Here is a 17,368-nt window from a genome sequence, read left to right as displayed (position 1 = left end):
GCGACATCCAATCAGCGACGAGTTCAAGCCGACAGACAGATGACAGAAGGACTCAAGCCCCCGCGCGACACCGGGCAATCGGTCTTCCGTACGCCACATTTCCCACGTCCGCCCGCCCGTCGGACGGGGATTCGGCGCTGGGCTCTTCCCTCTTCGCTCGCCGCTACTGAGGGAATCCTAGATAGTTTATTTTCCTCCGCTTAGTAATATGCTTAAATTCAGCGGGTTAATTGTCTCATCTGATCTGAGGTCGAATGTGGCCCCGACTCTGGGGAGAGGTGCGAGGGACGTGGCTCCCGGAGGAGGCTCACGGACTCTGGCATCGGGTACCCCGAGGCGGAGGAGGAGGGTCCGCCGACGTGACCCGCCGGCTCCCCTCAAAAATGAGCGTCATGCGCGAATGAAGCGAATGACGCGAATGAAGCGAATGGCGCGAATGACGCTAAAAAAGTCCAAAATGATCAAGCGGCGCGATACACGCTTCTGACGCGATTGTATTCGCGTCTATCGCGTTCGGTGTGAACGCCGCATGGCTATAGGCTATAGCTGTACACAGAGCCAAACACGCGATAAGAGCAGCCAGCGGCACCAACCATGAAGCTGCGGCCTGCAGGCAGCGCCCCCACGCTTCAAGCGCCTCCGACGTGCAAGCAGGCAACACTTTTTTCATGAATCACGAACTAAAAATACAATTTTATTTCTCTTATTTTACACCTTTGAGGGAAAACCATGGCCAAAATATAATTAATTTGGCAATCATATCAATATTTTAGAGCTCCCCCCAAATTTCACAAATCATGTTTCCAGGGGAGCTCAGGTGGCCACCAGGGGAGCCATGGCTCCCCCTGCTCCCCCGTAACTCGCACCCTGCTGTCAATGCCGCGGAGTGCGGGGCTGGCTTGAGGGGGCTGAGGCTGAGGCGACGTCATTGGGCGAGAGCGGGGTTCGGTACACAGGGACGGGCAGTCATACGGTCCGGGGCTCGGCGGGAGAGGCGACGGTCAGGCAGGCGGGGGTCGAAGTAGAGGCGGGTAGCCAGACGGTCCGGGGGTCGATCAGGGCGCAGGGTTCTCCTACAGAAGCGGGTCATACACAGGGCTTCTTTTTTTTTTTTTTTTTTTTTTTTTTTTTCTCTCTCTCTCTCTCTCTCTCATCATCTCCTTACTCTCCACACGAAAGTGTTCTCCGTCGTCTCCTTTTATCCCCTCCTGTCATCATGCGTTGATTTCCTCCCAGCCGTGTTCCTCCACGCCGGTGATTCTGATGGGCAATCGGAACTCCATATATGGCACGCCGTCCGTTCCCTGCGCGGTGCCTTGGAGGGATGGATAGAGTGCGGTGGCAACAGCGCTGTGGCTGTCACATGCCACGGCGGTACATACACGTTATTTATTATGCTCCCCGGTTCCCTCCTCCTTACCTCTGTCCCGCGGGCGCCACAATATATATATAGGCCTATATATGAGATACATATATAAATAAAAATGTTAACATGAAAGAATTTCCCTCTTTCCTTTAAGACAATATTGATTTGTGTTAAGTCACTCTAATGATTCAAACTGAAAAGTGTCTTAACGTTTATTGGTGTGTGATGTAAGTGTTTTTCCTCTCAGTGTGTTCTGAGTGACAGTGTGCATCGTCTCCTTGATAATTGTTGAAAGTGTTTCGCAGCACTGAGCCTGTTGGAGATGTGTGTGAAGAGTTGTGTTGTTTGGAGTGAATTCTGCAGCTGATGTGATGTTTACTCAGGTGAGTGTTGGTGATGTGACTTTTACACAGGTAGCTGCAGTTGTGCCCGCTGTTAAGCAATTGGAAAAAACTGTAAGGACTTCCATCTTTCTGAGCTCAGCTACCTGAGCTATCTATAGAGACACTGACCTCTGGTGGCGTCTGCTGGTCAGTACAACGCATCACATCAATACAGCATCATAGTAGTAATTTTGGTTGCACTGTGCAAGAGTGGAGTCCACACTTTCAGGATTTAACCCTCTAAGTCCTATAATTGTTGGTCCTTCTGTCTTTTTTGCAGTAAATGTGTCATAAAATGTCCTTTTTTGCAAATTACTTTGCTCCTTTTTTCAAGACAAGTGTAGCTTTCAAAATCTGGTAAGTTTTTGTCAGAATTATACGAAATGCTTAAAACAGTGTGCAAAAACAAAAATGTAAAAAATATGTTTGAATTTTCATCAGGTTTCTCTTTATAAACGAATGTACACAACGAACATTTTTGCGATTACAGAAATGAAATTTAACCATTTTTACATCTTCTCAAACTGTTTTGTTTGCCTAGAGCTTTCAGTGTCCATGTTACAGGCTGTTAGCTTTTCTTTGTCCGGGCTTTTTTGGCTGCAGTGGTATTCCCTGAAACAGTTCCTGTCCAGCTGAAGACGTAGCCCAACATGCGTTCCTCACACATCCAGGGTGCTTCTATGGCAGAGAGTGCACTGTTTCCTCCCCAGGCCTGCCTTCTTTCTATTCTTAGGGGCCGTCCAGACGAAGCAAAACAAACTTTTTTTCTCCGTTTTGCCTTGGTGTCGTTTCAAGAAAATCCGTGTCCAGACGAATCCACTGAAAACGACTCAGCGCGCTGTAGTACATATTCCAGGCCCTTATGCGGCGCTGTTTCTGCTACAAAAACATTCTCACACGTTGAGATGGCTTAATTAGAAAAATAAATGCCTACATTCATGGGAAGTTAGCTAGCGGTTGTTTGTTAGCATCGTAATAAAGTAGCATATCTGTGACTTTTTTGTGTCTTTTTGTGTTTTAGTGTTGTCTGTGACAGACGAGCAGAATATCTGCTACGAGCACGGAGGCCGCCGTTATTGTTGTTGTTACGAGACGTCGCGGGGGAAGAAGTCAGGCTCGAGGGTCGAGGAGCGGGGCGATGACGTCAGCGTATTCGTTTTCGCCGTCCACACGAAAACGAACATGAAACGGAGGGGTGCCGTTTTTTTCTTTTCCACCCTGAGAGCTGGTTTCAAAAAAGTGCATTTTCACGCTGTGAAAACGCCGGATTTGTATGGACGGAAGGGCGAAACGCACAAGACTTCTGCGTTTACGCACTGAAAACGTTTTTGTGTGGACAGGCCCTTAGTGTCCTCTCTTGCATCGGTGGGGACATGACAGTGGCCTTGAGTGGGGGGCTTAGGTGGGTCGTTGGCTTCTGCTGCTGCTCCTTGTGCACAATAAAGCTGCTAGCAATATCAAAAAACTCCCAGGCCTCTTGGTGATGCGGTGACCCGCCAGGAGGAGCATCACCAGTAGCATCAGCACCTCCTCTGCCTCTGATCCGACTCCGTCCCCACCCTGTACCACTGCTGGTACTTCATTAGAAGGATCTCTAAAGATATAAAGATATATCATAAGATGAGATAAGATTTATACATAAGAACCTCGACACAGAGAAATAACTGTATACTTTGCTACCCGAATTGAAAGCATTACAGCAGTGTGAGACAAAGTCAACAAGAAAAAAACTACACTTGAAAAAAACTACACTTGTAATAGTGTTTGTTGACTTGACTGTCAAGAAACACTATTACTTACTGTAGTTGTGATGAAGACGGTCCTTCCTCCTGTTCATCTTCACCCACAAATCTGCAGGGGACTTTCCTCTCCCTGGTCGATCTCCTCCTCAACACACATTTGTCCATATTCACAGCTAATAATACGATCAATAAACTATACAAAACTACAAAAAAAACAAAAAAACATGGAGGATTCAGATCCAAACAAACAATCAATGAGCTGGATGTAAACACTTATTGATCACTCAAAAACAATACTAACACTATTATATTATATACAAAACTTATTTACACAGAAACCTCTGCGAAAAGTCCGCTAAAAGTCCACAAAAAGTCCACCAAAACAGCGCTCCACTTTGCCGTCTCCGCCCTTCTTCGCTGCAGCTGCGCACGCTTCTGCCCTCCCCCCCTCCAAAAGCCACGTCATTACTGTAATGTCATGTATATCTATGGAAAGTGCAGCCTCTCTGCTGTTAGGAGCCGTTGGAATTAGCGATAGCGAGAATGGTTGAGAAGTAACAGTATTTATGTTAATTTCTGTCGCTGGCGACAGGATCGTACTTAAAGGGTTAAGGACTTTGTTTTGACCTCTGCTGTAGCCAGAATGTGTGTGGCAACGCCAGCATTTCCCATCATGCAGTGCTGGACTGACTATTGTGTTAATTTGCCGTTTTATGTTATAAATACAAATGTTATCTTTGGTTTCTTTGTTAGTTAGTAAAGTGTCTGTTGTTTTTTTGAACACCGGCTGCACAACTTGTCAAGTCAGTGTGTGCTCTGGTTCTCAACAGGGAGAAAGAAACATCTCTGAGTCAAAGAGTGACTGGACAATCATCAGCAAAGCTTGCACATATACCATGATGATTGTATGCAGGAGTGTGGACAGCAACACACCTGTGAGTCCTTGGATTCATCCTCTGAGCCATGTTTAGGGACGGAAGTGTTTGTGAACAGTAACCTGTAACCTGTGATTGTTGGACACTTGGTGTTGAGCTGCGTACGTGCAGACAAGGAGGCTTCAAACCGAGGCGCATGTGTGTGTGTGTGTGTGTGTGTGTGTGTGTGTGTGTGTGTGTGTGTGTGCACTCAAAGATTCAGATAGTGTAGCAGGTTTCCTCCATAAACAATGTACACAGAGTCCATGGTCTTCCGTCCTCATGTCAAGTACAAGTACATTGGAGCTGCTTCAGTGATTCATGAACACTAAGGCTACGTTCACACCGCAGGTCTTAATGCACAATTCCGATTTATGGCTCAAATCCGATTTTTTGTTTGGCTGTTCACATTACCTCTTTAAATGCGGCCTGTCTACGGATTGCTGTGTGAACAGCTCACGCTCCTGAAGTGACCCGCATGCGCAGTTGATCATTGATGACATCACGCCACAGCGGTGTTTACGGAAGCGAACATAGCAACGGCAACCGGTAACGTGGGACTGTATGGCTTCATGCTAAAAACAGTGTGTGGCGGCAGCCGGCAAATTTGCTTCGCTGCTGTCCTCCATGTTTGTTTTGGCTCCCGCCCGCTTTTCAATCAACTTTATTTGTCATTCATTTACAAAACAGTGCAGCGCGGGTCAGAATGACGTCAAAGTCGCATTAAATGCGACCTGGCTGTTCAGACTGCGGTCGCATTCAAAAAAATCTGATACGTATCCGATTCAGTACCACATTTAAATGTGGCCTGAATCTGATTAGAAAATGTCAGATTCAATGCGACTTGTGCTGTTCACATTGTCAAAAGCAAATCAGATATGGGTCACATATGAGCGAAAAAATCAGATTCAGGTCACTTGTAACTGCGGTGTGAACGTAGCCTAAGACTCATTTTACACTTCCACCACTCACAGTTTTTTCTGATTGATCAACGACAGCGAGCACAGTGAAGTCACATGTTGAAAACTCTTAACTAGATTCTGCACAGCAGCAGTTCATGTGGACCAAACTCCTTTTTATTGTTTGGACACAGTTTTCAAAGCTACAAAGTTGGTACACCTCCCTCCCCCTTACCCCCCTCCCCTGGTGCAGGTTGTTGTTGTTGTTTTGAGTTCTCATGTTGTTAAGTATGCTTATATGTTGCATTGTTGCTGAGGTTTTTTCCCCGGTCCCATACTGTGCTCCCCCATAGGAACACAGTCTGAGAGCAGCCTTTTTTCCCCTCCTCCCCCTTCCTCTTGTCCTCCCCCCTTTCTACCTACTGTTACCAACTGGTTATCCCGTTATGTCTGTCTACTATATGTACTGTATGCTGTATATGTACGGACAGGGTGATTTTGCAATTTCGCTGTATGTACTCGTATAGTGACAAATAAAGCCTATTCTATTCTACACACTTCTCTACTGACTTTAACCACAACCTGCACAACACTGTGGATTTACATTTGTTCAAATGCTACACACACCGCTGTTTAAACTGTAAACCTCTGTTGGGACCTCAGGGTTTGTGTCTATGAAACAATTCATGGATGCAGATTGAATTGTTTCTGAACATTCAGATTGGAGTGTCCTCTGTGTGGAAACACAGCCACGCACCTCCACAGGGGGTCTTTCCCCCTCCCGCATCTGCCTGCAGGCCTGTGTCAATGAAAGTGTCACAGAGAATGGTCCGAATGGTCCGAAAAAGAGAAAATATCCAGTGAGCGGCAGTTCTGTGGGCGCAAATGCCTTGTTGATGCCAGAGGTCAGAGGAGAATGGCCGGACTGCTTCGAGCTGATAGAAAGGCAACAGTAACTCAAATAAGCACTCGTTACAACCAAGGTATGCAGAAGAGCATCTCTGAACGCACAACACGTTGAACCTTGAGGCGGATGGGCTACAGCAGCAGAAGACCACACCGGGTGCCACTCCTGTCAGCTAAGAACAGGAAACTGAAGCTACAATTCGCACAGGCTCACCAAAATTGGACAATAGAACATTGGAAAAACGTTGCCTGGTCTGATGAGTCTCGATTTCTGCTGCGACATTCGGATGGTAGGGTCAGAATTTGGCGTCAACAACATAAAAGCATGGATCCATCCTGCCTTGTATCAACGGTTCAAGCTGGTGGTGGTGGTGTAATGGTGTGGGGGATATTTTCTTGGCACACTTTGGGCCCATTAGTACCAATTGAGCATCGTGTCAACGCCACAGCCTACCTGAGTATTGTTGCTGACCATGTCCATCCCTTTATGACCACAGTGTACCCATCTTCTGAGCAGGATAACGCGCCATGTCATAAAGCGCGAATCATCTCAGACTGGTTTCTTGAACATGACAATGAGTTCACTGTACTCAAATGGCCGCCACAGTCACCAGATCTCAATCCAATAGAGCACCTTTGGGATGTGGTGGAACGGGAGATTCGCATCATGGATGTGCAGCAGACAAATCTGCAGCAACTGCGTGATGCTATCATGTCAATATGGACCAAACTCTGAGGGATGTTTCCAGTACCTTGTTGAATCTATGCCACGAAGGATTAAAGCAGTTCTGAAGGCAAAAGGGGGTCCAAACTGGTACTAGCAAGGTGTATCTAATAAAGTGGCCGGTGGGTAAGTGTATATTACACTAATTATACACATATATAGGAACTTGTTCTCCAGGCAGGACTACACAGCCTCACACATAGCTGACTGGTCGACACCCACAGCTGCCATCTTGTAACACACACACACACACACACACACTTGTATAGTATTTAGTTAGATAGGCCACTTAGACTTAGTGTATGTTTATTTGTTTATTGTTAATAAACCCCTTTTGAACATACTGATGTGTTTATTCATGTTGTATAAGAATGAATGATATCAACCTCTTCTCTGCAAAGGGGGGGGGGGGGGGGGGGATTCAAATGTCCTCTCCTCAATATTGAGAAAAAACATCCCTAGGCTGCCTAATTTTACTTTGATCAGTATGGTAGATATATTAAACAATAAAAACTTGTTAAACTAGAAAAACGTATATTCTTAGACACCTACCAAATCAATAAGAGACATACACAGGTTAAGTAATAAATTGTGTTTAATCATTTCATAAAACTATGTACAAAAAACAAATCTAGGGCTTTCCATTTAACAGTGAACTGGGGAAAAATTGCTTGTAGTAACATGTGCCACAACTCCCTCTGCCAGGGTGCACAGACATTTACATTTGTTCATTTATTTTTTGTGATTTTGTGATGTGCTGCTAAGTATCATTGTGTCTTCTTTTTCTTTCTAGCAGCATTTCTTTGCTTAGCTGCTATCTCTGCCGTGCTTCCTTCTCCTCTTCCTGTGCAGTCCTCTTGCTTTCTTGTGCACTTGCACAGGTTTTCTTGCAGCCATACTCCATCTGGAATTCAAATATTACATGATGATATTACATGATATTGACATGACTAGGCTATACAAGCATAGTCTTGTATTGCAACATAAGGTAGCAACATAACATCAAGTAACAAAATAAGGCATAATAACAAGAGATGTTATTAATAGTGATCAATGTATGTGGTATTTGTGAACCAAGTACACAGTGTACTGTGTGTGTGTGTGTGTGTGTGTGTGTGTGAGTGAATAACGTAGAAAGAGCACTATGCGGACGGAGATGAAGGTCACTCGGTCGCCGCCACGGTGTCTAGCTCTCCTTTCCGCGCACCGCGACCCAAACGCGCACCGTAAGCGGCAAACTTTTATTTTATGCCGGTGAAGACTACACAAATACACACGCGTAACAAATGTACACGGAGGAGAGGAGCGTTACCAAAACAGCAGAAACGCGACCAGACTTGCACATTAGTTCCTCTTTACTAGCTAACATTTAATGTTACCTCAAAATACATCATGACACACGAGGGCTATGCGTTTACAGGCTTATAAGGCTAACATTCATTGACTAAAAGACAGTTCATAACCAAGCTAAATATGCTCAAAGCATAGCCAGCCAACGAAAAAAGCTAATATTAACGTTACGTTTGATGTTTCGACACTCGTACTCCAAATCTCAGCTCCGAATCCGTCTCCGCTCCGCCGTCTTCAATCATCACTTGTTTCAGCTGCGTCTTCGCGCAACTCGATTGATGCGGTGAATGGCCAATCATAGATCAGCAGCACACTGGTGTGCCTTCGAGACTGGCTGACAGTTTTTGCCCCCCCCAGTTGGTACTTATTTGGTTCTGCTCAGCGCAGTTCCCCCCCCACTCTTCGGATCTGGACAAATCACACAAGTGACCTATTTGGCCATGAAAAAAGCGAGTTTCGCTTTTCGGGGCGCTGTTTGCATCCATGTTGTACTCATATGCTAATAGTTATTAATTATTGGTATTTGAGTACAAACCCCTTTATATTGAGAGTGAATACAGGTTCGGTTATCTTTTCCCTGATGTCAGGGTGGTGCCCAGTTTATTATTAATTATATTAATAATCCTATTAATATCAATAATTCTGTTGATATAAATAATAATCTATTAATAACCGAATATGCTCCTGCTAGTTCCCCAACACTTCACTTGGACTTCACTTGGTCCACTGTTCCACGGGCTGGACAGAATCCAAATTCCCAGGTTCGTCAATCGGCCGGAGCCTTTCCAGCACCCTGGAGTAAACTTACCCAGGGAGGCTGAGCAGTGTGATTCCTCAGTAATTCAAGCACACCCTCCGGTCCCCTTTTTTAAAAATGGGATGTGGAGATGTGTCAGCCATGACAGCCCCACAATGTCTAGGGCCTTTAGCATCTCAGGGCGAATCTCTGGGCATCTTTTTAACTACCTCAATTACCTCTGCCAGGGAAATGGGTGAGCCCCCTGACTCTTCAGGCTCTGCCTCCTCCACAGAAGATGTGTTGATTGGGTTCAGGACATCCTCCAAGTGTTCCTTCCACTGCCTGACGATGTCCTCAGTACGAGTCATCAGGTTTCCCCACAGGCCCCACACAGCCTGAGTTAATCTTCGCCTCACCCTAACGACCTGTTTGGGTTTACCAGGTCTGTCCTGCATCTTTCCCCTCCATCTGACCCAACTCTCCACCAGGTGGTGATCGGTTGACAGCTCTGCTCCTCTCTTCACCCGAGTATCCAAACATATGTTCGCTGATCTGCCGATATGCCTACAAAGTCGATCATGGATCTTTGGTCTAGGGTTCGCTGGTACCAGGTACACTTATGAGCAACCTTACGTTCGGATTTTGTGTTTGTTATTGAAAGTCCATGATTAGCACAGAAGTCCAACAACAAACCCCCCCCTCGGGTTCAGATCAGGTTGTCCATTCTTCCCAATCATGCCCCTCTAGTGTCTATGTCGTTATATTCTGTTTGAACTAGTTACACACTGCTGTGATAAATCTAAAATTATTTCAGCACTTCTACTTCCCAATGATTAGATTAGGCTATTATTAACAAAGTACACAGATAAAGTACAAATATACAGAACTACTACAAAACGATGAAAATGAAATATAATTCCAATGTCCAAAATGTCATATCATGTCATACGTAAAAACAAACATGTCAGATTGCTTTTTATAGTGCTCATAAACCTGATTGGTGTGTATATCATTAACATATAAACTTGATTGGTGTGTGTTATAAGAATTTTGTATAACCTCATGTCATAAAGTTTTCTTTGTTCAGGTTACAGCTTTATGTGTTGAACTGTTTATTACTTTAGTATCCCCATTGCTGACCTAAATGTTATCAGAGGCCTGGTAGTCAGGATGTCTGGTTCTACACGAAGATTATCTGCCAGTGACGCATTATCTCCTTTGCCTTTAAAAGACTCAAGTCACAACACTGATTTTAGCACTTTCTCTGTAGCATCCTCACACGTTGTTGCATTGTGACTTCTCCTCTTGGCCAAGATTAAAGTCAGACGTCGACTTTACTTCTGTCCCTGATCTCCTCCTTGGGTGAATTTATTCGTTTACGGACAAATTCTTTTAACAGTGTGTATATCATTAACTTATAAACCTGATTAGTGTGTATATAATTAAGCAAACAAGTGTTTGCACACCTGATGGCTGTTTGGAACCAGGTGGTTGGAGGGTGTGGTCATTTCAGTCAATGCTTTGCAAGGAAGTGACATCATGATAGATTTCTGTGAGTGTTTTCACAGTGTGGTATTAGTACTTTTACTGCTTCCACCACTTGAAAACAAAGTTAGTGTGTGAGAAAAACGTTTGAAGTGTTCCTTCAATGACTTTCTGTTGCTTCAGCAGCAAGACGAAAACAACCCAATCTGTTCCTCCACTCACATCACACTTACACTTACACTAAGGCACTTTAGCCTTTATCTGCTGCTCAGAACACTTCCGCTCACTTCCAGCTTTGAACCTCAGCGGCCATTTTATTCTGGTTCCTCAGCATGTAGCGAGTATTAGAGGGAGGAGAACAGGGATCCGTATGGGAAGGAGGATTCCAGCCCAGAGTGAGAACAGGATGTTTTTCTTGGTGTCTGTGTGCGTGTGTGTGTGTGTGTGTGTGTGTGTGTGTGTGTGTGTGTGTGTGTGTGTGTGTGTTTGTGCGTGTGTGTGTCTGTGTGTGTTGTCCACTCTGGATGGCAGCCCATCAGCAATCAGACGGATAGGAAGTAACGGCCTCCTCGAGGGGAAGCCAGCCAACACGTAGCCGAATGATGAATCCTAACACAGTTCACATTTTTACAAAATCATGTAATGTAATTACATTTATTTAAAATGTTAATTCACTTCAATTGGAAAAATAAGTCCACTATAACATTTCAAATGGATAAATATAATCTTAAATGCTTTAATTAATTTTTTACATTTTATTTTATTTTAAAATTCTGCTAAAAATCCATTATAGCTGCAACCATTCCATAATTGTATTGAATATAAAAAGAAATCTCTCCAATACCGATTATTTATTAATTTGATGTAGTAAATCTTTTGAATTAATCTTAGTTCTGTCACATTAATCTCATGAACTTTAACTTACATTACAGTTTTCATTCTGGTTTCTCATCATCTTTATTGATTCAATCATAAACATCCCTGTCATACTTTTGATTTAGTAACCCTCATAAATAAACGTCATGTGAATCTATTTCTGAATTTCTCTATCTTGTAGAAATAGAGGTTGGTTATTGGTTTATTAATTCCATAAGAATCTTTCATGTTGACAGAATGAGATTATCATAAAATGACATCACATCCTCACCTTGAAGGTCTTCTGTTTCTTTGCTCAGACGTGGCTCCAACGTTTCTCTGGTGTTGGACATGTCAGCTCTCGGCTCTGTGGAGCCGCTCAGCGTCGCCACCGTGGTAACTCCCAGAGGGGCGGCGGCCAGAGAGTACCTGCTGGCGGCCAGACAGCCTCTGACGCCACGGCAGCTCCGAGACGTCGTCGACAATACGCACAAGCTGCACGCAGAGTTCGCTGTAAGTAGCTATCCAACTGTTGTTCATTCAAATGTTTAGACACTGTGGTTGAGTGAGAAGCACAAGGTCGCAGGTTCAAATCCATCCAAACAAGCACTACCATTGACTCACTGTCTGACAGGGTTTTCTCTGGCATCCCCAAAAAGGTGTTAACCAGTGGCAAAAAGAAATCACCATCGTAAATGATATGAATAATCAAAGTGTTGAAAACACAGAACATAAACTCAAATAGGACATCTTTCACTTCCAGCAATTTGATAAAATTATTTATTTTTAGTTTTGTTAATTTGTTTAATTAAATCAGGTGTAATATATTTATTGTTGTTGATCAGATGGAATGTTTTTTATGGTGATTGCACACTGGCGTTTTCTTATTTTTCCAGCGTAGAAGCACTTCAGCCAAAACATCCGTTTAGTTACTTGTTACATCCCTGGGGCCCGTTCCAGAAAGCAGGTTTTCCTGAAACTCTGAGATTGTTAACCCTGAGAAGAGGGATACTCTGAGTTTTCCGTTCCAGAAAGTGAGGTAACTCAACCTTTAGGTCAGTTACCATAGTAACTGACTCTGTGAACCTAGCCTGCTCGCTGGCAGGTTTGCTTCAACAAACCCTGAGTTTCTCCTACATGTCTCCGCCTTTTTCCGGAATCTGAACCAACTCTGAACAAAATTGCTGTCCTTTCCTCGTCAACCTAATCGATACAGAAATAAAATTGATTCTAGCAGCTTTACGTCGGGAGATAATTTTAATTACTTAGAAGGAAATTACTGTTTTTCTTACCAATCACATATCTAAACAATATTCTCCGACATTTTCAACATTTCATATCGCGGACATAATCCAGATTCTTTGCAGAGGTCTTTCGATTTTTTTGCAAACGGGAGTTTTCTGAAAAAGGACATTTCTTTGTTGAAATAGCCGCTTATATTTACCGTTTAATATGTGAAATATGATTAGGTCATATGCCTTAGTCCACGTATTTGTGCAATATTTTTATGCCTGCTTTTCAGCTGAAGCCAGTGTGCCTGGGAGGATTACACCTTTATGAAAATGATAATTTGTTCATTCCACTACTTTGTGAACTACAGGAGTTGAACCCCTGTCGCCTGCACCATAGGCAGCGTTGCTAACCATTACACCACAGTGTCACTCTGCATGACTGAAAATAAAGAGTCATCACCTTTAGATCAATCGACCGTTTCATTCAGTTCTATCCAACTATCTCTACTTTGCTGCAGTTACGTTGCTCCGCTTTCTAAGGGTGAGCTTGTTTTCTACATAAACACTCAGTAATATCTAATAACTCTCTCCCGGTTGCCATGGTGAATCGTAGTATCGGAGCTCCATTGATGATGGCTTTGTAGAAAAGCTTTGTTCGGCAGGCACGCGCGTAACTCAGAGTTTACACACTCAGAGTTGATTGAACTAGTTGCCCATCTCAGAGTTAGGTTCAGAGTAGGGTTGCACGGTATACCGGTACTAATTTGGTACCGGGGTACTGAGGCATTTAAAACGGTACTATATTGCATTTGGACGGGACCGGTACTTGCAGCGCCGCCGGCAACAGCGCGGCGAACTCGCCACGTGATGTCACCGCGCTGTAACTACAGCTGAGAGGACGAGGAGCAAGCCGGAGCTTGGGGAGAAAAAAAAAAGAAAAAGCAAGCAAGCAAGCCGGAGGAAACAGCTAGCAAGTGAGCAAGCAGCGTGGGCTGGAGCAACAAACGGAGCAGGAGGAAAGCTTGGAGAGAGCAGAGACGTTGGAGGGAGGGAGGAAGGGAGGGGGGAGAGAGATATATATTTTCACGGTGATTTTTAAACTTTTTGCCATACATGTAGCCATGCTGATTTACAATAAATCTGAAGTGGTCCCTTATTTTTTCCAGAGCTGTAAAATGCATACATGCATCATTTTAAAATTGTGTGCATTAGAAAAGCTTGTCTTTGTGGTATTTTATTTTATTTACTGATTAATATGTTATTGTTCTAAGATTTTCTATTAAAATAAAGTCAGTAATGACATTTTTATCGTTCTCTTTTTATTTGAAAAAGTATCGAAAAGTATTTGAAATACATGTTAGTACCGGTACCAAAATATTGGTATCGTGACACTGGGGAACCTAGACACAACACAATGTGCCCCTCTTCCCCCCCCCAGAAACTTCAGAAACACATTTCGGTGAACTATTTTTGTAAACTAAGGGAAAGTTTCCAAACTAGCCGCCATGTTGGGATTTGAAATTCGGGAGCAGACAGGACAGCTGTGAAGGCGTTCGTCCAATCAGGTGCAGCCATGAAGTGGTTGTATGAAGGAGAGCGCCTGTCAATCATCCTCTAGTGGCAGCCCACCAAGCGGCAGCCCACCAAGCGGCAATACTGGCAGAACCCAAATATAACTTGCAAAAACATTTAATAGGTTCATTGAATGTGTTCATTGAATTGTTGAGATAAATGTGTTGGTCAATGTAGATGCATTTACTAGGCCTATCTAAAAAGAGAGAGAGAGAGAGAGAGAGAGAGAGAGAGAGAGAGAAAGAGAAAAACACTTCACACTAAAACTCAGTTCTGGCTAAAGAAAGACATTTCACAAACTTCCATAGTCCAGAATTGAACCCTGGCCAGCCGCATGCAAAGCCGGCACGTTACCTCTACACTATCCTCACATTCAGGACATCTTTGTCAGTATTATATTAGAACATGTTACTTTTGACGGTACTTACGCATTTAATCGTTCGGCAATTCTTGCCCAAGCAGCCTCGCGATTTTTACTTATCACTACAGTATTCCCTTTTTTGGTTATGATGGGTTTGTACTCCTCGTACAGTTCCATCAATAATTTTTGCTCTGCGGGTGAAAAAACTCAGCTTTTCGGCCATTTTCTGGATGATTCGACATTCACAGTTCTGGGCTGGATTTATATACTGTGAACGGCGTAACACACGATAACGTTAACCTGGCTTGAATTAGCCTTAACAAGGCGCGGCTGAAATGCGTTTAGTCGCAAGTGGAAGTTGGCGTTAGTTCTAACCAGGCTTAACCAGGTAAGCACCGCCTTAAGTCAACCCAGGGTTTCCCTGTCGAGCTATGAGCACGTGCACATGAAAGAGGTGGCATTTGCAGCATTTGACCAATCGCAAACATGGATCAGTCTACGGCAGCGCAGCGGCATATTTCACGTACGAGGAGCGAACCATAATCTTACAGAAATACGAAGAAGTTAAACATATAATACAGGCAAAAAGCAACAGTTTCATCTGCAGCATGCAGGAAGGACAGCTGGCAAAAACTCGCCGACTGTGTGAATGCGTGAGTCGTATCAATAGTATTAGTAGTAGTATAATGACTGCCCCATCATAAGGACACTAGTACATCTGACTGATTGAATGGGCACAATAACTGCGCTGATAGCTCAGTGGGAGTTCCTGCCCCATGTACCGAGGCTCTCTGCAGCGGTCCTGGGTTTGAATCTGCCCCGCATCTGTCTTTTAAATCATGTCATTGCTTTCTCTCATCCCTTTAACTCTTATGATGTCCTTCCAAAATAAAAGGCCAAAAAATATAACTTTTTAACTTAGATGTATTCTTATAACGTGGTCTTGGACAATATCAGCCTCATACTTCATCAGCTGCAATCCCGGTGGTGTAAAACGGACTTGGGAGCAAATAAAATAAATATAACATAAACATAATTCAAAGTGGTAACTAGGCTGTACGCTGACACAGAAAAGTCATTCCCTCCTATGAGAATCTGTATCTCTCATAAAAAACATCGTCCCTATCACGATCCACCAAGCTTCTTTTTTTTTATCCGCACACCAAGAGAGCTGATTGGTCAGTAGGCGGCGTTTTTCTCCACGTTGATCTCTTATCAGGAACATAACCTGCTCCGGAGCAGGTTAGCTCCACAGCATAAGTTACCATGGCGATCTACCCCGGTAAGAAGTGAACCAGCGTCATAGGACGGAAAACCCAGGCTTAACGCTTAAGTTACCTCGCTAAGCCCAAATCCTGCTTCGTAGTACAGGCCCCTGCTCTTAAAGTGTCCCGAGATAACTTTTGTTTTGATATGACACTTGAAAAAAATAGAATTTGAATTGAATTGAATCTGGCAGCCTCAGATGAATGATGTCCTGAAGGACTGACATTTTTTTCTGTGATTAATGTGTGTTTAACTCCATCATTACAGCTCTTATTTTACTTTTTTATTTGATCATTTTCCCTTATTTTATTTTTATTTTATTTAGTATTGGGTTTTATTTGTTTCTTTTATTTACTTACATTTATGCCTGATATTATTAATGTGAAAAGATAAATGTAATTAAAACACAAACCTTTTGAGTACTGTCTACAATATGTCTGTAGAATATAAACTATCATGTTTGAATCATGCTCAGTATGTCATGTTTTTTTATATTTTATTTGAACGAATCTATTGTATTTGTTCGGAGTTTCATGTTGTCATATTGTATTACCTGGAAAAAAGAGTTACAACATGTTTAAATCCCACAAAATAAGTTGAAAAAAAATGAGGGGTTTTGTGTTCATTTCTACTCATTCACAGTACTTGTTGGTTCTAGTATCAGTGCAGCTGCTGCATTATTTCTTTAACATGGTTCTAACATTGAATATTCTATCTCAGGAAATTCCCATGAATTTTATTGATCCCAAGGAACTCGATATTCCAAACCACGGGACCAAGAACAGATACAAGACCATACTGCCCAGTGAGTACTCTTTCTGTGTGTGTGTGTGTGTGTGTGTGTGTGTGTGTGTGTGTGTGTGTGTGTGTGTGTGTGTGTGTGTGTGTGTGATATGAAATAATCTCAGTGTTGCTAGGAAACAATAACCGTCCCTAAACAGTCCTTATGTCTGATTTCCTTTTGAACCAGGAAATAGTTTTATTATGTGGGAGTGGCTCAAGGTCAAAGGCCGACAACCCCAAGGACAAGCTATTATTGTGCCTCCCTCCCACCTGAACACACACACACACACACACACACACACACACACACACATCAACAATACATTTCCCTTAGTGTACAGTTTGTTTCCAAACAGCCGGCGAAGCTTTTAACCTCAAAGTTGGTTTTTAGTTTGTCCACTCATGTTTTGGAGAGGGGGCGGGGCTAACAATATAGTGACCAGGGTGGGGGTTTGTGGCATAAACTGTAGAAATCATGGGATGTGGTGGTGCAGATGCCTCCCAACTCCACTTGGCTCCTTCCTTCTTTCCGACCAGGTCAGGACTGAGTCTAAAAGAGGGTCAAAACTAAGTCAGGACCAAGTCTAAAATAGAGTCAAAACCAGGTCAGGGCTTGGTCTAAAAGAGGGTCAAAACTGAGTCAGGATTAAGTCTCAATAGAGGGTCGAAACCAGGTCCGGACTGAGTCTAAAAGAGGGTCAAAACTAAGTCAGGACTGAGTCTAAAAGAGGGCCAAAACCAGGTCTGGACTGAGTCTAAAAGAGGGTCAAGAGGCAAACTATCGAGTAAAA

At 43.4% G+C, this 17,368-nt stretch overlaps 1 protein-coding gene across 4 annotated transcripts in view; it reads left to right on the top strand.

The window, feature by feature from the left end:
- The window catches only part of ptprr (protein tyrosine phosphatase receptor type R), a 144,182-nt gene that overhangs the window by 110,148 nt on the left and 16,666 nt on the right, over positions 1 to 17,368 (top strand). For all 4 annotated transcript variants that reach the window (XR_014599121.1, XM_084038504.1, XM_084038503.1 and 1 more), the window contains exons 9-10: positions 11,684 to 11,876; positions 16,515 to 16,599. Coding sequence is in view for 3 of the 4 variants with exons in the window: in XM_084038504.1 (XP_083894630.1) it covers positions 11,684 to 11,876; positions 16,515 to 16,599 (278 nt within the window). In the remaining variant the exon portion in view is untranslated. The remainder of the gene's footprint in view (positions 1 to 11,683; positions 11,877 to 16,514; positions 16,600 to 17,368) is intronic.

This window comes from Eutrigla gurnardus (assembly GCF_963514095.1).
Source record: "Eutrigla gurnardus genome assembly, chromosome: 21".
Taxonomy (NCBI): Eukaryota; Metazoa; Chordata; class Actinopteri; order Perciformes; family Triglidae; genus Eutrigla; species Eutrigla gurnardus.
Note: the sequence above shows the minus strand (reverse complement) of the source record. Positions and strands in the feature narration are given on the sequence as shown.